General features: G+C 40.6%; 1 protein-coding gene across 1 annotated transcript in view; it reads right to left on the bottom strand.

Annotated features, from left to right (window-relative positions):
* The window catches only part of SCUBE3 (signal peptide, CUB domain and EGF like domain containing 3), a 378,535-nt gene that overhangs the window by 245,828 nt on the left and 106,913 nt on the right, over nt 1-25,794 (bottom strand). The window contains exons 7-9 of the mRNA XM_072137190.1: nt 23,695-23,742; nt 4,301-4,417; nt 1,991-2,113 (exon numbers count right to left, since the gene is read on the bottom strand). Coding sequence (XP_071993291.1) covers nt 1,991-2,113; nt 4,301-4,417; nt 23,695-23,742 — 288 coding nt within the window. The remainder of the gene's footprint in view (nt 1-1,990; nt 2,114-4,300; nt 4,418-23,694; nt 23,743-25,794) is intronic.

Here is a 25,794-nt window from a genome sequence, read left to right as displayed (position 1 = left end):
CTATCAAAATATAATAACGGTTTTTCACTGCGTTTAACCCCGTAACGGAAAATCGCGTCCAAAGTCAAAACTGCCACTTTTTTGCCATTTAAAAAAAAATAAAAATTCTATAAAAAGTGATCAAAAGGTCGTACAGTCCTAAAAATAATATCATTTTCACCATTTTTACTGCATTTGGAATTTTTTTCCCGCTTCCCAGTACATGGCATGGAATATTTAATACCATCACTATGAAGTGCAATTTGTTACGCAAAAAACGAGCCATCACATAGCTTTTTACGTGTAAAAATAAAAAAGTTATAGATTTTCGAAGGTGGGGAGTGAAAAATGGAAATGAAAAAACGGGAAAGGGCCCGGTCCTTAATCGGTTAAAGACTCTAGTTTTCACTACACAAAGTTATGTGAAATGAATGCTAAGTTTCGGTGGGGTTCGCCCCTCAGCACACAAAGACCAGGTGAACATCTGGGCATTTTGTTTATGTGAAGACAGCCAATGGTTCTACATTCCTTTGTGTGCTTACATCCAATAGTGTTGCATTTCCATGGTCAAACCACCCAGTAGTATTGCCCGCTTGTGTATTTGCACGCCCCTATCAGAGTGTGTTATGACTTTCCAGATAAGAGTTTCAGTGCCAAAGAGAATAAAGCAGTCTTGAGCTAATCTTAAGAAAGGACAGTGTGTCTTTCCTGGTTTACTCCATTCCAAGTTGGAATACAGACTCTATAATTTGAAAGCCACCTTTACAATGTTAGGGGTTTGAGCCCCAGATGAAAATCTATAAGACCGATCACATGTGTTTCACTGGAAAACATATGAGATCAAACCGAGGCCTGTCCTAGTGCCACGTGTGAATGTGCCCAAAGGTGTGCCCACAAAGACCCCCAGTAAGTTAATGTGCCCCACACAGCCCCCCAGTGAGTAATGTGCCCCACACAGCCCCCCCATTGAGTAATGTGCCCCACACAGCCCCCCCATTGAGTAATGTGCCCCACACAGCCCCTCCCCAGTGAGTAATGTGCCCCACACAGCCCCCGTGAGCAATATGCCACACACAGCCCCCCAGTGCGTAATGTGCCCCACACAGCCCCCCAGTGAGTAATGTGCCATACACATCCACCCAGTGATTAATGTGCCCCAAACAGCCCCCCCCCCCAGTGAGTAATGAGCCCCACACTGCCCACAGTGATTAATGTACCCCACACAGCTCCCCCAGTGTGTAATGTGCCCCACAAAGCCCCCCAATTATTTAATGTGCCCACACAGCCCCCAGTAAGTAATCTGCCCACACAGCCCCTCACTAAGTAATGTGCCCATACAGTTACCCCCATGTTCTCCCCCTTCCCTTAGCTGCTATTATGTTTCCTCCTCCCTTCACAGATGCAGCTCTGTGCATCACTTACCCCTGCCGCTCATGTGATCATGACATCATCACAGATCCTGCAGCCTCCAGGAGTATTATTCTCATTTCTCCCGTAGGCCAGGACATGCAGGGGAAAGCAGTGAGTGCAAACGTTTTCCTGAGGACATGGATCGTGATGAGAGAAGGGAAGATGCCCGGGCAGTGAGGGAGATGTCATGCTGACCCGGGGAGCCCTGGATCTTTTGACCTAGCGATGCCCCTGACTGACAGTACTTATACTTGCTTATAATACCATGTCTTTTCAACATGACACCAAGATTATTGCTCAGAGGATCTATACCTTTGATTTTTATTTCTTATTAATATTTCTATAGTAGCTAAAATGCCTTCTCTCTATTGCCCACATTATCATATTAACTTTTTTTTTTTCTGTTTCCATTGAGCTTATTTCCTTACGGTATGTGTTTTTTTTACGGTTAGTTCTTTAAGGTATCTTGTGATGAAGGATTCCCTTAATGAGCAATTTTGTTAATATGAAAATGCAGGGTAAAGGTTTAGAAGTTCAGTAGTTTTAAGATGTTTCAAATAATGTATAATACTTTTTAAACATTATTGTATAAATAACTTACCTTGACAGCCTTTCTCATTTATGAGCAATTTATAGCCCTTCTTACAACCACATTCAAAACTGCCTACTGAGTTACGGCAGTAGTGATCACAGCCTCCATTATTGACACGGCACTCATCGATATCTGGAAAAAAAATAGTTTTTTTAGAACACTAATTAAATGAAAAATAGTTAAGCAAATCTAAGTTATGCTTACTGGCCTATAATTGCTTAGTGAAGATCCCTTTTGAATATTGACACCACATTTGTCCTGAGCCAATCATTTGGCACCATACCAGTCATTAGCTCTGTAACAGAGCTGTGTGTAAATAGATAGCCCTGCAGATGTAGTGTGGGAACTATTGCAGAGATGTCTGTGACAACCAGTGAATTTTAATTGGTCTAAAATATAATTTTTTTCTTTGATGTCCAAATCTGAGGTGTGTCTTATAGTAAGGAGAGTCTTATAGTGTGAAAATTTAAGTTAGTATCTCCGTCTTCTCTTGGTCACCAGTTACTACTACCCCATTTTCAGTTCATATGTGTCCCACCTGCTCACACCTATTTCTTTAGCATGTATATACTTAAAGAATTTCTTGGAATTTGGTTTGCTATCTTTTTCCACTTGTTTTTGAATATTGGTAAGTTGTTTTACACTTTCCTCACAACCTAGACCAGTGGTGGCGAACCTATGGCACTGGTACCAGAGGTGGCACTCAGAGCCCTTTCTGTGGGCACCCAGGCTTTCATGCCAACAGAGAGTTTGCCAGGCAGGACTCAAAGCTTCCTCCTGTGGTCCAAGACAGCCCAGGAGGTGCCATGCTCAGTGCCATTTTAAAGCAATCCTTAGCTGCCAGCAGTACAGCAGGAGCAAAAAGGTGTGGATAGATATGGGTTATCGTTGGAGCTCCTGCTATGGGTCCCCTGGAGGGAAGCTACAATCCAAATTTCTCCATCATCTTTCTATTATATTGATGACCTCAAGACACCAATACGATTGAAATCTGTGATACAGCAGGGATCAATAAATTACTTCTTTGTCATATTGGCCCTTTGTGACATGTAAATGAGTATTGTTTGTAGTTTGGGCACTCTGTCTCCAAAAGGTTCGCCATCACTGACCTAGACCCTCTGTATTTCTTATAATTTGTGTGGCTCTTTATTGTACCCTTTCCAATTCCAGGGCATCCTTTTTATGGACTGGTGCCCAAAACTGAACTGCATATTCCAGATGAAGCCTGGTGTGCCTTATAGTCCGAAAAATACGGTATTCAATATTCCACGCCGTGTACTGGCAAGCAGGAAAAAAAATTCCAAATGCAGTGAAATTGGTGAAATAAATGAATTTGCGTTGTTTTCTTGTGGGCTTGGTTTTTACAGCTTTCACTGTGTACCCCAAATGACATGTCTACTGTATTCTGCATAATCACAAAGGTACCAAATTTATATAGGTTTTATGAAGTTTTCATACATTTACAAAAATTAACACCTCCTGGACTAAAAAAAAAATTCTCCATTTTGCCATCTTCTGGTGCTAATAACTTTTTCATACTGGTGTACGGAGCTGTGTGTGGCGTTATTTTTTTCAACTTTTGATGACATTTTCAATGCTATCATTTTGAAGACTGTACAGCCTTTTGAACACTTTTTAATGAATTTTCAAAATTCGCAAAACTGCAAAAAAAGTGACATTTTCGACTTATAACCGTTATTATATTTGATAGATTGGACATTTTGTGATGTGGTGATATCTAACATGTTTATGATTTTTACTGTTTATATATATTTATATCAGTTCTACACATTATGAACAGTGGTTGAAATTTAAAATAAAGGCTAACATTAACATTAGTTATGGTTAACACTTTTAACATTCTTACTCCCTGACCCCAGGCAAAAGCCCCTCACTCAAATAAACCAGTTCCCTTCACTGTACTAAAGAGATCCAACCACATCAAAACAGTTCTGTCTACAGTTGGGAATCTGTTCCTTCCTTCTGGTATAGATAAACTGGTTTGGTTTTAATTCCACATCATGTTATTAGGCTTCCTGAAAGTCATGATTGATGGTAAGGGGGCTGCCTTGCAAGGTAGCAATAGAAGCATGGTTTTCCTTGTGCAATCCTGGAACGAATTTGCATATTTCCTAGAAAGATACATTTAATTTATATTACAAGTTTCTGATATTAATTTGCAGCATTTAAATATATATATTTGTTGAAAAGTTAGTTGCCTTATAAGGGACCTATGTTTTTATTTTTCAGAAAAAGTATTTTGCGTTCAATAACAAAAAAATAACATCTGACCATTTCTATTATTCAATGTATAATTACCTTTACAGGTTTTTCTGTCTGCTTGAAGCATGAAACCCATGGGACAGCTGCAATGAACTCCAGAAAAAACATCATGACATCGACTATCACAGCCACCATTATTTACTGAGCAGGTCTCTAAAGGGTTACATAAGAGAAAGAAATAAAACCAGTAGCTAATTGAAAGCAACAAAACAAAAAATAATCCCTAAACATTAAAAAAGAAAAAGGACCAAAAAAATATTTAGGCTATTTATTTTATTTCTATAAGATTTTAGTTTTTTTAATGGCAGCAATACGTATTTTACAAACATACTGCAATTCTAAAAGACAACAAAAATCCAATTGATGTGTTCCGAAACTCAAAAACACAGCCAATATAGGGCAATATTTATAAAAAATAGTTTGCAGCAGAACACTGCACAACGTGACACATATCTGTGCACAGAAAGGGGCGTTCCAGTGCATAGTAGAGTCACTAATAGATACGTTGTTCTATAATGGGGTAAATCCTTCAGTTTCCTACAAATCCTACAGTTGTTATAATATATAATGGGGAAAATCCTACAGTTGCTAGGATTTATAAAATATTAAACAAAGAGAATACAAAGGAGACACAGTCTTTAACTGTTAATGTAATTGGGGAAGGGAAATAGGGAATATTACACAGAAACAATGGGTTGGTATTTACCATAATATTTCCTTAGTATGCTTGAATATGGATTATTTAACCCCTTCAAGAAGCAGCCAGTATGTTAAAGAGAACCCGTCATGCAAAATAACCCCCCTAAACTAAATATATTTTCATAAACTGCCATTAGAGAGCATTGCCTCTATCCCTTCATTGTCCCTCTACATGCATGTAAACCTAAGCAATGAGGTCCTAAAGCTGTATGCAAATGACCTGTGAAATGTCCAATGAGTCATTAGCATATTCAAGCTGTCCACTCTATTCATGAGTGGGAGGCACAGCCACACCCCCAGTGCATGACTGACAGCCTGTGTAATGATGTGAGGCTGTATAATGATGTGCTTCCTGGTGCTGGTGGCCACGCCCCCTGCAGCCTGTGTGTGCATGTGTGTGTGTTTAGGAGAGATACAGCAGCTCCAGGCAGCCATGTTACAGCAGAACACGTCGGATTCATGTGTAGCTGATGTCTGTGTCTCTGTGTATTAGGAGGATGCAGCATGTCAGCAGATGCAGCAAACACACTAGCCATGCTTTACTATACATTACACACAGACATGAGCAGGGGGAGGAGAGGGGAGGGGTAACAGGGGTGACATCACTGCCTCTGACCATGTGACCAGCCTCATTTACATGATAAAGAATAGATGATTTTACAATGAATAATGTATGAAATAACTAGATAAAGGCTGTGATGGGATCCTTGTGAGCTGCTCCAACAGGTAGAGGTGATAGGACTAGTGGCAGAGACCTGATGACAGGTGTCCTTTAAGGTTCAGACTCTTTTTTTTGTAATCTGGCATGTGTTGATTTTTATTGTCATAACTTTTGTATACTTCAACTTGATCTTGAGAATGTTTTTTCGTGATGCATCGTAATAAATTTTGGTTGGTATGTTTTACGTTTATTAAAAAAACAAAAATTTACTTTGATGGTTTGCTTCTTTTTCCTACAATATTTATGTAGTGTACAGGTTTTCAACATGCTTATTGTACTTGTGTCTGCTGTTTAGAGAGATAGTTTTACTACCCAAATTAGTTAAAATATCCTATATCTCAACTTTATTGTTTAGGAAGATTTTTAACCATTTGAGTGCTGCATAGTAATTAAAACAAAATGGAGATGAAATTTAGAATGGTCTAATTTTGTCGGGAATACATTCATTTAGCCTTAAAATGTAAATTTTTCTAAAAGTACGGAGACACCCCACCTGTGGACATTAATTGTTGTATGGGCTCACAGAAGGGAGTCCACTCAGTGGATTTTCATTTCCTCCTTTTCACCCCTTTGTAGGCTTTAGTTTTTTTCTGTTAGTTGGGCCATGTGTGGGCAATTCTTGTGGGATGAGCTATATTTTCCAGTGATGCCATTTTGGGGCTGGTATGCCCTATTGTTGAAAACATATTGGGGGTCATTTACTAAGGGCCCAAATTGTGTTTTTACGTTGGGTTACACAAATTTTACCATTTTGCACCGATTTTCCCTGAATTGCCCCGGGATTTTGGTGCACGCGATCGGATTGTGGAGCATCGGCACCGGCTTTCACGCGCCGGAAATGGGGGGCGTGGCCGTCGGAAAACCCTTCGGATTCAGAGAAACCGGCGTTTATTTATTTATTTATTTTTTTAAATGTGTCGCTTGACACGCACTTACCTGCACCCGGCCTGGCTTGGTGAACTTCAGTAAACTCCGACGGAATTCAGTGCAGCAGCGACACCTAGTGGACATCGGGGGAACTACCTTAGTGAATCGCCGGAAGACACGAATCAGCGTCGGAGAACCCGCTGCTGGATCGCGAATGGACCGGGTAAGTAAATCTGCCCCATTAACTTTTGGGGGTGGGTGGTAGAGGAGTAGAAAAGTATCAGTTGCGTTATTGAATTTTGATTTAATTAATTTTTTTTTTTTTGGTGTTCACCATATAGCCTAATAAACATCTTATTTCTATGGGTCAGAATGATGACGTGAATACCATATTTAGATATTTTTTCGTGTGTTTTACTAAATTTCTCACAATAAAACCTAATATGCATTACCATCTTCCAAGTGGCTTTTATTTTATTGTCTATGGGGCTGGTTGATGGCTATTTTTTTGCGGGACATGTAGTACTTTGCATCAGTATGTTTCTGGAGTAGGTGGTTTTTTTCATCACTTTTGAATGCATTTTTTGTGGGATGAAATAGGTAAAAATCATAATTTTTGCTGATATTTTTTACAGCTTTATTTTAAGGTAAGTTCAATAATGATTAATTTTTAATTTACGGGTTGTTGCGCAAGTGTTGATACTATTTGTGGGTGTTGTGTTATGATTTTGACCTTTTTTAACCCCTACGGGACACAGCATCTTTTGGCCTAAAGGACGCGGCCCCATTTTTCAAATCTGGCCTGTGTCACTATAAGTGGTTATAGCTTTGGAACGCTGTGAGATATCCAGGGGATTTTGAGATTGTTTTCTCGTGACACATTGTACTTCAAATTAGTTTAAAAATTTGGATGAAATCTTTTGCGTTTAGTTATGAAAAAAAACAAAATTTGGCAAAAATGTTGAAAAATTCTTTATTTTCAACGTTCTAAATTCTCTACTTTTGATTCAGAAAGTCATAGCACCCAAATAAATTCATAACTTACATTTCCCAAATGTCTGCTTTATGTTGGCATGGTTTTTTCAGATTCCACATATTTTACTAGAATGTTAGGAAGCTCAGAATTTGGGAGCCATTTTTCACATTTTTTGTAAAATCGCCAAAACCTGTATTTAGATGGACCTGCACAGTTTCTAATTGACACTGAGAGGCCTAAATAATAGCGAGACTCGTAAATTACCCCATTGTGGAAACTACACCCCTCAACGTATGAAAAACCACTTTTAAGAAGTTTGTTAACCCTTTACGTGTTTTATAGGGGTTAAAACAAAATGGAGGTGGAGTCTGCAAATTGTAATATTTTTTCACAATACACTCATTTTGGGTGGAAAATTAAACATTTGTAATGGATAAAATGAAAAAAGGCTCCACAAAGTTTGATACGCAATTTCTCCCGAGTACACCGATACCCTACATGTGGTGGTAACCTGCTGTATGGGCGCACGGCCGGGCATAGAAGGGAAGGAGGCGCCATCCGGAGCAGATTTGCTGTCACATTGTACAGGCTATAATTTTTTTCTTTTTTTAATGAGGACCTATAGGGGCTTATTTCTTTTGCCACATGAGATGCACTTTTCTAATACATAATTTTGGGGCATCTATAGCTAATTGGTGAGATTTAATTAACTCTTTGTTGGTGGAGGAAATGAAAATCATCAATTTTTAGGAAAATTTTTATGTGTTTTTTTTTTTGGCCGTTAACCATACCATGAAAATAGTATATTATTTTTATTCTTTGGGTCGCCACGTTTATGAAAATACTTCATTTATATATATTTTTTTATTTTTTCCCATTTTTACTGAATAAAAAGTAATTTGGCAAAATTGTTGTTAATTTTAGCATCACCGACTTACATATGCATAACTTTTTTATTTTTCACCTCAAAAATCTGTTTAAGGGCTTATTTTTTGCAAGAATGATAGCTCTTTTTAGTGGTCTTATTTTAGATTGCGTAACTTTTTAAAATCACTTTTTTAGAGCATTTTTAAAGGGCATTAATAAAAAATCATCTTTATCAGAGAGAGTTTTTTTAGGTTGTTTTTTACGGGGTTCACTTTGCGGATCTAATAACGATTCTGTTTTATTATACAGATTGTTACGGACGCAGGGATACCAAATATGTGGGGGTTTTGTGTATTTTATTCAATTGTACTGAATAAAAACTAATTTGGAGAAAATCTTATTCATTTTAGCATCACCATCTTTTTATATGCATAACTTTTTTATTTTTTGGCAGATAAATCTTGTTAGGGGCTTATTTTTTGCGAGAACAGTTGTTCTTTTTAGTGGGCTTATTTTGGAGTGCATAACATTTTTGAAATCACTTTTTAGAGCATTTTTTATAGGGTATTAATTAAAAATTATCTTTTTTCGGAACGTTTTTTGCGTTTTTTTCCTCCGGCGTTTACCGTGCGGGTCCAGTAACAATTCTGTTTTATTATGCAGATTGTTACGGACGCGGCAATACCAAATATGCGGGGTTTTTTTGTGTTTTTATGTTTTTTATACTTTATTAAGTTTTTTTATGGGAAAGTGACATTTTAGGGGCTTATATTTTTATGTATTAATTTTTTATTTATTATAATGTGTAGTGTTAACTGTTTTTGCATATTTTTACTTATACATACTTGAACTTAAACCAGTGATGCTCTGATCACTGGTTTAAGTTCAATACACTGCTCTACAATACTATTTTATTGTAGAGCAGTGTAAACTGTCTGAGCAAGCTTGCGCATGCTCAGACAGTTTACAGCCAGACCCGGAAGGGGTCTGGCTGCCATGGAGACCGGGCAGCTCCGGGGCACATGCCAGTCCTCGGAGCTGCCCGGCAGAGGATCGGATCCCCCGGTAAGCGGCACGGGGGATCCGATCCACAGCGCTTACACCCTTACACGCCGCGGTCATGTTTGACCGCGGCGTGTAAGGGGTTAACACCCGCGATCGGAGCCGGCTCCGATCGCGGGTGTTAGCGCAGGCTGTCAGCTGTACTAGACAGCTGACAGCCGCTGCTTCTGGTACCGGCTCCGTTCGTGAGCCGGTGCCAGAAGCAGGACGTTATAGAACGTCCCCGTGCGCTAAGCATCTAGCCCCGGGGACGTACTATAACGTCCTGGTGCGCCTAGGGGTTAACATTAAATGTCATTTTATGTTTTAAAGGGGTATTTCCACAAAGACAAGTTTCTTAAATGTACACAGGATAAAAAATAATAACACATTCTCTAATTCAAGGTTATCAACAAAAAAAATCAGTCCTGGTGTAGACAATTATGGTTGCCCCTAGACCCGACCCTGGATCTTCAAAGTTTATGGTTGGCAGACATGTGGTTTTTCTGATGCTGAGCTCCTCTCTGTTCTTTGCTCTCTCCCATTAGCCCCCACCCTTACATTCCAAGACAAGCTCAGACTCACAGAGAGAGATTTCCTGCCGGCAAACATCAACACATCACGAGGAGAATAAAGCTACAATCTACAGACAGATACGATCTTTATATCAGGGAAGGGAGGTATAAATCAGAACTCTATGTGCTATAGGTGAGTTAGCAAAGCTGAAAGTGTCATTGTGTGTTATATATTTATCTCATGCCCCTCATCATCTCTGATCTATTCCATCTCTGTATGTGTATACCAGTACAGTGTTCAGAAGCTAAATGAAAGTGTATATAAACCTGTACCCTGATAATCTAACCACATTGTAAGCACACAGAACTAGAGGAATCAAGAAGTGTCTGCTTAGAGAGTCGTCACCCACACTCTAGAATTTTACACTGCCCATCACAGAGTTATAGGAGCTAAAACAGCAATAAAAGTGAGTAAAATTGTAAAGTAAGGGGTTAAAAATTATCTTTAATGCACATAGTTGAAGAATTTTTGGGCGGAAATAATAGATTAATAATAGAATTGACTAACAGATAAAGTTACCTATTGCATTCTCTGTAAGGAACAATGTAGGGATAACAAAAAAGAATATGACAACTAACAAACTAAAGCTATGTATTGTTAAGAAGTAGATGAATTCTGATCCGGTAACTATTGCATAGTGGGATTCAATATACTATGGCACAGGCAAAAAGCTAAAAGATTGGGTTGATTTGGAAGGAAATTGATTATGAGGTGTGTTTCTTTCGCCCTGGTTAGTAGGGTTGGGTAATGTGGATTGGGGTAAGGGGACATACATTTGGGAAACATATTTATAATTATATATTAAAAGGAAAGGAAAAGAGGGAAAAAGAGAAAATGTGAAAATTGTGAAGACTTGGATACATCAAATAAGTGTTTGTATCTATCTATCTATCTATATATATATATATATATATATATATATATATATATATATTCTAAGAGGTGAGGCAGCACTCGGGAAAAGTTATGAACTCGGGTGAAATTCCCAGGACCTGAACCAAGGTCCATCAAAACAGCAAAAGAAGGCAGCACTCCGAGATTTGTGGAAATCAGAAAAACATACTCATTTATTCACACATGTGTCAAGGCTACATTTCGGCTCCTTGCATCTGGAGCCTTTCTCAAGCAAAGGTGCAGGTAACACAGTGAAAAATTTATACAAAATACACAGGAAGTGACATCATCTTACAGGTCATGTGATCACAGCATGGCACTCTGTGGACCCATTGAGACCCGGCACCTGTTTTTGAGACAATAATCTCGTATTTATTATACACTGCATGGTTCTCCCTTTCACAAGATGGCATCACGTGACTGCCAGCTCTGTTTATATGAGTCACATGATTGTGTCAGAAGCGGTGCTCCATGGGGGCACGCCACTATTCCACATCCTGCCAGCTACTGATCCTTAGGTAGGCGCTAGATCTTCCTTTTATTATGCACATGACTGCACTAGGTCTCTAACTTAATGTTTATATGTAATTGTAAAGTACTTTTTGTATTCAAATATGTGATTTAAACTTGGTATTGCTGTGATCACATGACCTGTAAGATGATGTCACTTCCTGTGTATTTTGTATAAATTTTTCACTGTGTTACATGTACCTTTGCTTGAGAAAGGCTCCAGATGCAAGGAGCCGAAACGTAGCCTTGACACATGTGTGAATAAATGAGTATGTTTTTCTGATTTCCACAAATCTCGGAGTGCTGCCTTTTTTTGCTGTTCTCTCTCTCTCTCTCTATATATATATATATATATATATATATATATATATATATATATATATATATGAACAAGAATTTACATTTATAATTCAAGAAAAAATCTACTTCTCTAACATTCCAAACTCGGAATTTCTATTAGAATCATTGGCCCTATCTCTCATGTTTAGTAAAAGCACTTTCCTTAAATGACCCCTTCTTATCCTGGTCGCTGCTAGTATCACATTTGCAGCACAATAGCCAGCGATTTACTTCCATGAATTCTTCTCCATGTCACAACCTTCTGCAGCATCTAAAACATTTACTAATACTAATGTAAGACATGGGGGAAGCTGCTGCAATGGCTGCCACTAGGTCTTATTTTCAGGGGAGGACTTATATTTCTATACCTGAACAAAATTGTACTAGGTCTTATATTCGGGGGATGTCTTATTTTAGGGGAAACAGGGTATATGTGTGTGTATATATATATATATATATATATTTCTATTTTTATTTTGTTGTATTATTATGATTAATGTTTTGTATTGGTATATGAAAATGATTTTATGGAGAACAAATATTCAAAAAAAAGGACAGGAATGTATGTAGATGACCAGTTTTCATCAATGAACATGTTGGCTTTTTTACTTTCCCTTTTTATTTTGCTTTTCATGGCAACTGAAACTGTCATATTATGTGACATTAAGAGGTGCATTACTAACTTAATTATTATACATTTCCTTTTATATTCTCTATTATAAAGCAGGCATAATGGGAAGGCCTCAGATCACATAAAAATTGCAAACAATGGCAAATTATAGTGGCTTCTGCAATTTACACTAGGCAAACAGTATGAAAGGGTTGACCATATGTTTAAAAAAATATATAGATCTCTGACTCCATTTGGTGCATGATTCCAGTAACTTAAAAGGGGCTGTCTCATCCATACATGAATGACCTATCATTATCTATATAATTTAAACAATGCAAAACACTGGGTGCTGGTTTCTGATCTCATGCGTTTCCATGGAAACACACGCGATCAGGCCAGCCACGTCCCTGGGCTTTTGTAAATGTAATACAAATGCCATATGCGGCTTTAACCTAAAGCATATTTCTATGTGACCCAAGCTTACTAGCTGGGCCTGGTCATTGATCAACATTGTCGCATAATAGAATAAAGTGGATGGATCTGTCTTTTTTTCTGCATTTATGAGTATATAGTGCTTATTGTCCAGAATTTAATGACCCAGTGATGCGTGCTGTTCGGAAGATGAGGCAGATAACATGCATATGTTTTGAACATGTCCGGCTCTGAGCCCCTTGTGGGACAGAGCAATACGTCTCATAAATAAGTTATTTGTTATAAGGGTCTCACCTGATCCCAAGATATGTATATTGGGATGTGTGGGGGGACTAGACATTCCTAGACATTGGCTTGATGAGGAGCCACCAAATATAAAGGAGGTGAAGAAAATGACAAATGTAACAGTACGTATGGAGATGAGAGTGTATCATAAACGGGGCTCGTTGAAGCAATTTGAAAAACAATGGGGCAAATGGATTGACAGTCTGGGGAGGCTTCCCTGGAGGTAATGCAGAACTGGGTGCACTTATGACCTGGAGGATTGTAAGGAATGTGATGTGCGAATGTCTGAACAGTGGTATGTATGTGAAAAGAATGAAAAGCAATGTGCATGAGACAGTAGGACTAAAATGTAGTGAGAATTCTGTGGCCAGACCACAGGGAGGGTGGAAGGGAGGTGTGGGAGATTGGGTTGTTTATATAAATGTGTTCAGTACTGATCCTCAAATGTGTTTTAAGACATATATGTAATGTATAATACATGTATGAGGCTTATGTGATGCTAATAAACATTACCTGATTTAAAAAAAAAAAAAATTAATGACCCATTTTTTATTTTTCCCAAGGTCACAGTTTGTCTAAAACTTGCTCTGTATGGACACCCACTAACTCAGCCACAAAGTGTGACCGAACGTCCTCTTCTGATGAATCTAGCATCAGTAGTAAAGTTCAATTCATGCATTTAAATGTGTCATTCCTGTGAGGGCGACAAGGAGTGGATGCTCAGAGACAGCATAGTTCCTTAATTACATTACCCTAAAAGCATGCCCCTTGATCAGATTGCAGTTCATTTGGACAATGGTACGCTTAAATGAGGTTGTTCAACATTTGGCTAGTAACTGCAAAATTGGGGAATTCAACAATGACTAACAAATACGCACATATTCCTCAACAGTGAGGTATTCTATCATTACTTACTGTACTAGATAAAAGACTGGGGTGTTTCTTACTGGTGCCTGATCCATGGCCTGTTCACAAGTTCAGTATCTGCTATATACATATTTATGTATAGTTTCTTCATGTTGGCGTGGAAAAAGTACCAGGTCTTCATCTGGGTTACTGAACAATGCATCCATATTAGCATTCTTTCACCCAGGATGGAACTGCTGGTTTATACTTGCAGAAAGTTTTATACTTGCTTAGTTGGGCCATATACCTCTGCTCTAATGCTAACAACTTAGAGTAGCATACTCCAAATGTACTAGTGGTATATTGGGGGTCACCATTGTGAACTGTTCATCAGTCAAAATAATGACAACAATTGAAATGTCCGTGAATAATCATAATTCCTCCCACCATCCTTTATATGTCTAAACAATGTATCTCTCCTGGCTATCCTACTCCTAAGTTTACATTTAATACTCTTGTCAGTCTGTTATGCAAAGGGAAAATTATATTCTGCTTAAGCATATATTTATACACACACTGTATATACTGTATGTATATGCAGTACTGACCGAAAGTTTGGACACGCCTTTTCATACAAAGAGTTTTCTGTATTTTTATGACACTGAAGGCATCAAAACCATGACTTAATACATGTGGAATTATATACTTATACAAAAAAAGTGTGAAACAACTGAAAATACAGGCGGTCCCCTACTTAAGAACACTCGACTTACATACGACCCCTAGTTACAAACGGACCACTGGATATTGGTAATTTATTGTACTTTAGTCCTAGGCTACAATGATCAGCTGTAACAGTTATCACAGGTGTCTGCAATGAAGATTTAGTGTTAATATTGATTCTTATGACAATCCAACATTCAATTGTCACAGAGACCAAAAAAGTTCTGGCTGGGATTACAATGATAAAATATACAGTTCCGACTTACATACAAACTCAACTTAAGAACAAACCTACAGACCCTATCTTGTATGTAACCCGGGGACTGCCTGTATGTCTTATATTATAGGTTCTTCAAAGTAGCCACCTTTTGCTTTGATTCCTACACTCTTGGCATTCTCTTGATGAAATTCAAGAAGTAGTAACCAGAAAAGGTTTTCACATCACAGGTGTGCCCCTGTCAGGTTTAATAAGTGAGATTTCTTGACTTATAAATGTGGTTGGGACCATCAGTTGTGTATTGCAGAAGTCAGGTGGATACACAGCTGATAGTCCTACTGAATAGACTTAGAATTAGTATTTAGAATTTGTACTATGGTTAGAAAAAAGCAGCTAAGCAAAGAGAAACAAGTGGCCATCATTACTTTAAACAAATAATGGTCAGTCAGTCTGAAAAATTGGGAATACTTTGAATGAGTCCCCAATCGGTAACAGAACAATTATCACCCACACTTTAATAGCTACCAAGCTTGTCATCACCAGACATTGGATAGAAATCCAATGTCCTAGGGTGAGTGAAATTATTAACCAGGTGAATACCAATTGTGTATAGGACAAACACCTTTCTATACAAGAAAACAAATACTTTAAATACAAAACAGCATGGTAAAAATGGATAAATAGCCCAAATTACCAAGGGTAATCATAGATATACCTTAGTCTCAGGTCGTTGTTTGAACTGGTTTAAAAATGTTCTTGACTGTTCTTTTTTTCATGTACCTTGCACTAATTTTAGCCATGTTAAACATATTAATCGTTAGCTTATACCCAGATCTCTAAAGAGCAGATTACAATAAATAACAACGAGAAGATGGACTTAATCCAAAACTACTATAGCACGATTTGGAGATGATATGATGTGTATGTAAATAATATAATATGCCTCTGTGTATATGTACAACTAAAAAAATCTATAAAAATGTTTTTAAAAAAGTGGACTGCAGAGTGAAGGCAAAAGGAGTTCCCTGGGAACTCCTTTAAGACTGTTGGAAGACCATTTCAGGTGACTACCTCTTGAAACTCATCAAGAGAATGCCAAGAGTGTGCAGAGCAATAATCAAAGCAAAAGGTGGTTACTTTGAGGAACCAAGAATATGACATATTTTCATTTGTTTCCCTTTTTTTTTAGTATATGTTTTTTTAGTATATAATTCCATGAGTGTTAATTCTTAGCTTTGATGCCTTCAGTGCACATGTACGTTTTATAGTCATGAAAATACAGAAAACTCTTTGAATGAGAAAGTGTGTCCAAACTTTTGGTCTGTACTGTATATATGTATTACTGGGTAGGTGTGTGGGGATGTGTTACTGGGGGGAGGCAGCTGTGTATAGATGTATTACTGGGGGGGTAGCTGTATATAAATGTATTACTGGGGGTTTGGCCATAGTATATAGGTGTTTTACCAGGGGGTGTTACAGTACTCATTAAAGGAGTTGTCCACTATAACAAAAACACTAATATAGTACTTACCCTTTTACTGGGGGTTTGCATCTGTATATAAATGTATTACTTGTGATGGAGGGGGCTGTATGTAGATGTATTACTGGGGGTTGGGGGCGGTATATAGATGTATTACTAGGCGTGGAGGTGGCTGTATGTAGATGTATTACTGGAGGGATAGTGAATAGTTAGCATGATGATATGCATGTATGCTACATTCAGTGTGGGTCTCCACCATATTTTGCGCCCAGGGGCCTCCACAAACCTTAATCCGGCCTTACAGCCAGTGACTCTTTACAGCTCTTCATTCAGGATGTGAATCAAAAGGTTATTTGCAGCCGTGATGTACAAAATTGTACAAAAGTGGGAAGTGTTGTTCAAATGCTGCTTAAAAGAAATCTAAGCTTCCAGCAGGGGGGATAACTTTTTTGCTTCCTCCTGCTGATTGTCCAACAACTATAGGCTGCTCTGGTTTAAATATCAGGAGTTGGAGACAACCCACTACAAGACACTCTGAACAGACTCCGAAATCTACCAAGCCTGCAGGATGGGAGATTCTTTCTTCCTCCATGCCTGACCAGTTAGATAAGAGACAGTTCCCTTTTACTTACTTTCCCCCCTTCTTACAACCTCCCGTACCCTTTTACCCCAGTAAGGCCACAGCAGCCTGATTATTAACAAACAATTACAAATATAAAACATATACAATATTAGCTGAACAAAATTTGTAACAGACTTGAATTAACAAGGCCAGAGAGGGGAGAATCCTGTTACTTGAATACCTGAAAACCACACGAGGCGCTGGCTCAAGGGTTGACAAATATGTTGCAGGTATCCCGACCCCACCATTACCCACCGCAAGGTGGACTGGCTACTACTACCTATATTAAATCACCAACTCCCAGGGTTATGTGTCCATGCAGAACCTTCTATTTTCCGTAATAATACTGTAAGAAAAATCCCCTCAAGGCCTTAGTCAGCAGCTGTGTGACATGAACAATTCATTCTCCTCCAGGGGTAGGCATTTCTCCAGGCGCTGGATCCAAGAGGATGTGACGTTAGTTAGCTTATAAAAGGGTAAGCCACTCCATCCCTTCCTCCCCCTAACTTCTCCCCACCTCTCTTGGGTCAACCCGTAAGCTCTTCCTGCTTTTCCCACAAGTCAAGGTGGGTCTCCAATACTGGATACACCTGACCTCCTGCCCTTTCATGTTCCGACCTGTGTGGGCCAACCATGACAAACATCCCCTTTTATCTTTCATGTTCCAAGATATCACCTGCTGTCTGTCTTTCTCGGGTCATTTGCATAAGGGCAAGTGGCAATCACTTTCTTTGCTTTCCAGCTCTCAGAGGCTTCAGGTAGCAAAGAGTTGTATGTACCCTAGCTCATCCTCTTATTTCAGATGGCTTAGTCTCAAGCCACATTCTAAATCCTGGCACATCTACTGGACCAAATGTCACACAGCAGTCCCTGTTACACACTCACAAAAGTCTGCCGTTAGTAAATAATGCATAGAAAATTATGATTTATTTGAAATATGTGAGAAAATGTGATGTGAGAAAATGGAGTGTAATAGAGTCCAATTTTAAAGTGGTTTGGTACACACGATCAGTAGTTTTGCAGCAGCAATAATTTCTTGCGCAACTAATATAATAAGAGGCCATAGACTCAGTACAGACAGTTCCCAGGTTACGTACAGGGTAGGTTCTTTTGGATTGTTCTGTAGTTGAATTTGTATGCAAGTCGGCACAGCTATATTTTATTATGGAAGCTAATTTTTTTTGTTTGTGACAATTGGATTTTCAAATTTTTGCGCCGCCATGGGAACAAGGATGTAAATGCCGTAGAAGGTGCAACAGTGGGGGGGAATATCAAATCTGGTAAGCAATGCGCCAGCTCTTAATAAAATCCCCCCATTAAATGTATTTGAATGTAGTGTATAATAATAACTATAGTAATAACAACACAACAAAAGAGCAGACAAAGTGTAACGACTAGTGATTTTAGGCTGAAACCAAATTTGAAATCCCTGTTCCGATCTATGTTCAGTGCCAGTACCGATCACAGGTGTTAACTGTCTAAATGCTGCTTGCAATGTCACCAGCAGCATTTAAATTAGTGTGGTGCAGGTGTGCTGCATCCTAGCCAGCAACATTTAAATCATTAAAGGGGTTTTTCCATGAAAGGAAATTCTCAAATTCCAATCCTCTAGTTATATTTACACAATAAAGATAATTTTCAACTCCTTACTTTACAATGGCACTCAGTTTCATTGCTGTTTTAGATGCCATCACTTCCTGGACTGGTCAGAGTAAAATTCCAGAGTGTGGGCAGGGATTCTCTAAGCAGACACATTGGAGCTCATTTACTAAGGGTCGCGGTGCACACTTTTATCGGACTGTGCACCTTTTTCGGGGCTTATACGGCTTGCACAGCTATTTAATAAGTGTATGCGCTGGTATTGTCGGACATGCAACACTCTTTGTGGCGCAGCTACGCTGGCTTCCATTCGACACAAATTAGGGGGCAGGCCATCAGACGGTCCGACTGATCCGTACAGAGCGCAGTATTTACTTTTAAATTGTGTCGCAAGCCCTATGTTTAAAGTGCAACACAAAAAAGATGGTGAACTCTGTTGGACCTGAGCGGGGAAGCGTCACATTCATGGTTTCAAATGCACAATCTCAGTGAATCGTGGCACGGTGCATTATAGATGGACAATGCACTTTCAGTGAACTCCGGTGACTTAGTAAGTAAATGTGCCCCAATATGATCTCTCTAGTACTATAAGATGCTGTATGCTGACAATGGGGCTTACTTACTAAGGATCTGCGGCCGTACTTTCGTCGGTTTTTCTGACATTTTCGGGATTTGCGCCGCTGCAAAAGGGATTTAACTGGGCATTGTGGCGCACGTGATGGGATTGTGGCGCAGCTGCGCTGGCTTTCATGCGGCAGAAAACCTTTATAAAAATTATCCACCGAACACACATGGTTCCCTCTGGAATCCACAAATTCTTCCCATCCTCATCACATCTTTGCTTCTGAAGATGTAATGATATGGGCACAGCACTGCATATCTGGTGGACCTGTCCCAGGATACAATCTTTTTGAAAAGATATCGTACATCTGATTTCAGCGGTGCTTCACAGCCCTGTAACTTCTGCTCCTACCGCACTATTACTGGCAGACAAATTTCCAGGGCTCTGAAACCAAGCCCATAAACTCAACCAATCTGTATGGCCACGACAATTCATGTGGCTGCTAATTGGAAGTCAGCATTATTGTCGGTAACACAGGTTAAGGCCAGGGTCACCAAAATGATGATATTTTAAAAAATATCAACAATTAGGAAAGATAGTATGGAGGCTTTTAAGAAAACCCTGGATCGATTATATACAATTGCCGAATCAGACCAGGTATTTGGAAGTTTGGGGCACCTTCTTTATGGTTAATGCGTGCGTGACATAGCAGTTAAGACTGACTTATCTGATATGATCCCTTTGTCTAATACCTTTGTCTGTCCAAAAGTATTTGTTATGTTGTTCGCTGGTTAGATTTGTGTATCTACCCCCTGCGTGGGGAAAACTTGGCGTATTTTGCCTTGAGTGACTATTTGTTTCCTTTCAAATAAAACCTGTTGAAACTAAAAGAATGTGCAAAGTCCACCAGAAAACTGGCTCACAGTGCTTAGTAAATGTGCCCCAATATGCAGGGCCGGATTAAGATTGGTGGGGGCCCCTGGGCGCAAAACCTGGTGGGGGCCCCTCCACAGAATGTAGCCCAGACAGGGTACACATTTAGCATCCATAGAATAGGTAGGGTCCCCCCTTAGTCAGTAATCCATGTAAGACAGGTTTCCCCCTTAGGCATCATGCACAAAAATGTAAATGGGTCCATGATCGCACAATTTGACAATTTGTCTACAGCCCCCAGTAATATATAAATGTACATTCCATAGTCATTATTGTATACATTCCCCCAGTAATTAATAGATATACAGTCCCTTGTAATAATATATACATCCCCCAGTATTAGATATAAAGCCCCCAGTAATTAATAGATACAACCCATAGTAATTCATAAACATACATCCCTCAGTAATTAATATATACAGTCCCCCAGTTTTATATGCAGCCCCCAAGTTAATATATATATATATATATATATATATATATATATATATATATATATATATATATCCTGCTGTTATTTATACAGCCCTCTGGTGATATACACTCACCGGCCACTTTATTAGGTACACCTGTCCAACTGCTCGTTAACAGTTCAAACCGAGCATCAGTATGGGGAAGAAAGGTCATTTGAGTGTCTTTGAACGTGGCATGGTTGTTGGTGCCAGAAGGGCTGGTCTGAGTATTTCAGAAACTGCTGATCTACTGGGATTTTCACGCACAACCATCTCTAGGGTTTACAGAGAATGGTCCGAAAAAGAAAAAACATCCAGTGAGCGGCAGTTCTGTGGGCGGAAATGCCTTGTTGATGCCAGAGGTCAGAGGAGAATGGGCAGACTGGTTCGAGCTGATAGAAAGGCAACAGTGACTCAAATCGCCACCCGTTACAACCAAGGTAGGCAGAAGAGCATCTCTGAACGCACAGTACGTCGAACTTTGAGGCAGATGGGCTACAGCAGCAGAAGACCACACCGGGTGCCACTCCTTTCAGCTAAGAACCGGAAACTGAGGCTACAATTTGCACAAGCTCATCGAAATTGGACAGTAGAAGATTGGAAAAACGTTGCCTGGTCTGATGAGTCTCGATTTCTGCTGCGACATTCAGATGGTAGGGTCAGAATTTGGCGTCAACAACATGAAAGCATGGATCCATCCTGCCTTGTATCAACAGTTCAGGCTGGTCGTGGTGGTGGTGTCATGGTGTGGGGAATATTTTCTTGGCACTCATTAGGCCCCTTGGTACCAATTGAGCATTGTTGCAACGCCACAGCCTACCTGAATATTGTTGTTGACCATGTCCATCCCTTTATGACCACAATGTACCCAACATCTGATGGCTACTTTCAGCAGGATAATGCGCCATGTCATAAAGCTGGAATCATCTCAGACTGGTTTCTTGAACATGACAATGAGGTCACTGTACTCAAATGGCCTCCACAGTCACCAGATCTCAATCCAATAGAGCATCTTTGGGATGTGGTGGAACGGGAGATTCGCATCATGGATGTGCAGCCGACATATCTGCGGCAACTGTGTGATGCCATCATGTCAATATGGACCAAAATCTCTGAGGAATGCTTCCAGCACCTTGTTGAATCTATGCCACGAAGAATTGAGGCAGTTCTGAAGGCTAAAGGGGGTCCAACCCGTTACTAGCATGGTGTAACTAATAAAGTGGCCGGTGAGTGTATAAAGCCCTCACAGTTATAATTACAGCCACCCAGTTATATATACAGCCCCTAAGTTATACATACAGCCCCCCAATAGTATACAGCATCCCCCTATGAATATACAGCCCCCAGTTATACCTACAGCCCCCCGGTAATATACAGCAGCCCCCCAAGAATATAGAGACCCCCCAGTTATACATAAACCCCTAATAATATACAGCACCCCCCATGAATAAACAGCCCCCAAGTCATACATACAGTCCCCGAATGATATACAGTAGCCTCCCATGAATATGCAGCCCCCCCAATAATATACAGCAACCGCCCATGAATATACAACCCCCCCATGAATATACAGTAGCCTCCCATGAATATACAGCCCAACAGTTATAAATACAGCGCCCCATAATTCATAACAAGTCCCCAGTAAAATAATAAATCTGTACTCACCTCCTGTTCCCACGATGCGCGGCGACCTCCTGCTCCTCTTTCGGGATGCCGCCAGTACATATGTGTCTATGGCAGCCGCCATAAAACACAGCGCACGGGATATCTGCATCCTCCTGCAGGCGGTGCGGAGCGTGACGTCACACTCCGCGCCGCCCGCACAGCGAAGCTGACATCCTGTGCGCTGTGTTTTATGGCGGCTGCCATAGACACAAATGTACTGGCACCCGCCGCTACCTCGCGGCAAGCGGTCTAAATATCGGAGCACCGAGTGGGCGATTGCGGGCAATGGGACGACCTGAATCGCCACACTTGGTGGGGGCCCATTTTATGGGGCAAAGTGGTGGGGGCCCCGGGCACTCTCCCCGTGTGCCCCGTGCGCCCCACCTTTAATATGTCTTCCCGACCCAAAAGATTCACAAACGGGTCCCGGAGCAGCTAAAATTGTGTACACCAGGACTGATAAAGACAGTTTGGAATTATATCTGTGAAATTCTGTATTTTTGTTAATAACATTTAATTAGAGAATGTGTTACTTTGTTATCCTGAGTACATATAAGAAACTTGTCTTCGTGGGAATACCCCTTTAACACCTGGCTGGGACTGATCGCAGGCATTGGCGGTGGTAGTAGGGGGGATTGACTTTAGTCTGGTCCTGGTTCCAAACTTCTAATGAAGTGCCCTACACTGTAGGGAAATTTAAATATTGGTGGTATTATCTGAATTTCTCTGGTCTTTGTGACAAAATAACGCAAAAATACCATTTATACTCGAGTATAAGCTGACCCGAGTATAAGCCGAAGCACCTAATTTTACCACCAAAAACTGGGAAAACCTATTGACTGGAGTATTAGTTTGGAGTGGGAAACACATTGGTCACAGTGTCCCCAGTATATAGCTAGCCAACCCCCTTTAGTATATAGCCTGCCAGCCCCCTCCATTTAGTATATAGCCAGCCAACGCCCCCTTTTAGTATATAGCCTGCCAGCCCCCTGTAGTATATAGCCAGCCCCCCTTTACTATACATCGCCTGACAGACCCCTTTAGTATATAGCCTGCCAGCCCCTTAAAGTATATAGCCAGCCCCTCCCCCTTAGTATATATCACCTGCCAGCCTCCTGTAGTGCAAAGCCTGCCCATAAAAAAGTAAACTGAGTACTCACCATTACGAAGGGCAGGCAGCTCCTCTCCCTTCTTTTTCCTTCTGGAGCCAGTGCTGGCTCAAGGTCCGCGACAGCTCCGTGGGCAGTGCCTCTTCTTCGGGCACATGAAGAAATAAGAGGAGCTGCCAGGGCATTGGAATGTTGAGTACTTGGCTTATACTCGGGTATATAAAAAATAAACTGAGTGGGGAATTTTCAGCACAAAAAGTGTGCTAAAGAACTTTGCTTATACTCGAGTATATATGGTGTTCACATTTTTCTGCAGCTGATTTACCTACATGTATACAGCCTTGGGAATAGATGTATAGAGAAGAAATAGTAAATTTATGTACATAAAATTAAAATATTTACCATTGGCTAAGATTGGAATGCTTGGGCTCTGATCTGACCGTCTCTCCCCTATTTACAGTAAAAAGAGAGATATTTTAATGTATTGAATAATACATAAAACAGTATAGTGACAAATACTGCGTATACTCAATTATAATAGCAGAGTTTTTCAGCACAAAAAAAGCGCTGAAAAAAACAAACTGACCTTATATTTGAGTCAATAAAAAAAGTAAAATCAATAACACCTTTTCAATGCCTCCACACAGGTGTTCTGATTCATTGCCATTAGCGGCCATCAGCAGGTCCTTGCGCACTGACTGCGCACACACTATAATGTCAGCCGCTTACTGAAATAGTGTGTACGCCAGGAGCGGCATGACCATGTGTGATGGCGGTGCACACACTATGATGTCAACAAGTGGCTGACGCCATAATGTGTGCACGGTCAACACGCAGGGGACCTTCCGCCAGAAACAATCAATAGGAGGATTGTTGGAAACCACGGGGAGCGTTGCAACGTTGAGTATACAGTTTTGTTTTAATGTGCTGGGCATACTGGGGACAGGAGGGTGGCTACATACCGGGGGGCATGTGCTGACTGGCTATATACTGGGGGGGGGCATATGCTGACTGGCTATATACTGGGGAGGCATGTGCTGGCTGGCTACATACTGGGGAGGCATGTGCAGGCTGGCTACATACTGGGAGGCATGTGCTGGCTGGCTACATACTGGGAGGCATGTGCTGGCTGGCTACATACTGGGAGGCATGTGCTGGCTGGCTACATACTGGGAGGCATGTGCTGGCTGGCTACATACTGGGAGGCGTGGGCTGGCTGGCTACATAGTGGGAGGCATGTGCTGGCTGGCTACATAGTGGGAGGCATGTGCTGGGTGGCTGTCAGGCTATATACTGGGGACAGGGGCTGGCTACATAGTGAGGGCAAGGGGCTGGTGGGCTATATACTGGAGTGTAGGGTGGTGACTATATACTGGGGGCATAGGCTGGTAATATACTGCGAGGGCATGTGCTGGTTATATAATGGGGCAGGGGGCTGGCTGGCTATATACTTGGGGACATGTACTGGCTGGCTATATAGTGGGAGGCATGTGCTGGCTGGCTATATAGTGGGAGGCATGTGCTGGCTGGCTATATAGTGGGAGGCATGTGCTGGCTGGCTATATAGTGGGAGGCATGTGCTGGCTGGCTATATAGTGGGAGGCATGTGCTGGCTGGCTATATACTGGGAGGAATGTGCTGGCTGGCTATATACTGGGAGGAATGTGCTGGCTGGCTATACAGTGGGAGCATGGTCTGGCTGGCTATATACTGGGAGGCATGTGCTGACTGGCTATATACTGGGAGGATGGTCTGGCTGGCTATATAGTGGGAGGCATGTGCTGGCTGGCTATACAGTGGGAGCATGGTCTGGCAGGCTATATACTGGTGACAGGGGGCTGGCTACAGAGCGAGGGCAAGGGGCTGGTAGGCTATATACTGGGGGGGGGGAAGGGTGGTGACTATATACTGGGGGCATAGGCTGGTAATATACTGATAGGGCATTTGCTGGTTATATACTAGGGCAGGGGGTTGGCTAGCTATATAATGGGGGGCAGGAGCTGGCTGGCTATATACAGGGGGGCAAGGAGCTGGCTATATACTGGGTGGCTGTGACCAATACCTTTCCCACCCTAGGCTTATACTCAGGTCAATAGGTTTTCCTAGTTGGTTGTGTTAAAATTAGGTACCTCGGCTTATACTAGGGTCACCTTATACTCACGTGTATACAGTACACCTTCACATAAGCTCCTTAGAGCCTGTTGAAAGGATAGTATGATTTGCACAGTTAGAGTAGCCTTTGTAGTCATTGTAGGTATACAATATGTGGGCAAGACAGTATTTGCTCATGATAATATATTAATACTGTAGATGTCCTTTGTATGGAGGCCTATGGGTATATTTGATGTATATAACAGAAGTTTTACCCAGTACAAATACCAAAAGTAAACTCCAAGCATAAATGTGAACAAGGTGTAATCCAGAGAAATTATATAAAGTTATACCATCCCAAAAGATATTGAAAACCCAAGTCCTTTATTACTTTACTCAACTCATATTGTC

The sequence above is a fragment of the Engystomops pustulosus genome, chromosome 2 (assembly GCF_040894005.1).
Source record: "Engystomops pustulosus chromosome 2, aEngPut4.maternal, whole genome shotgun sequence".
In the NCBI taxonomy this organism is placed as follows: Eukaryota; Metazoa; Chordata; class Amphibia; order Anura; family Leptodactylidae; genus Engystomops; species Engystomops pustulosus.
This window is presented reverse-complemented; position numbering and strand designations above follow the sequence as displayed.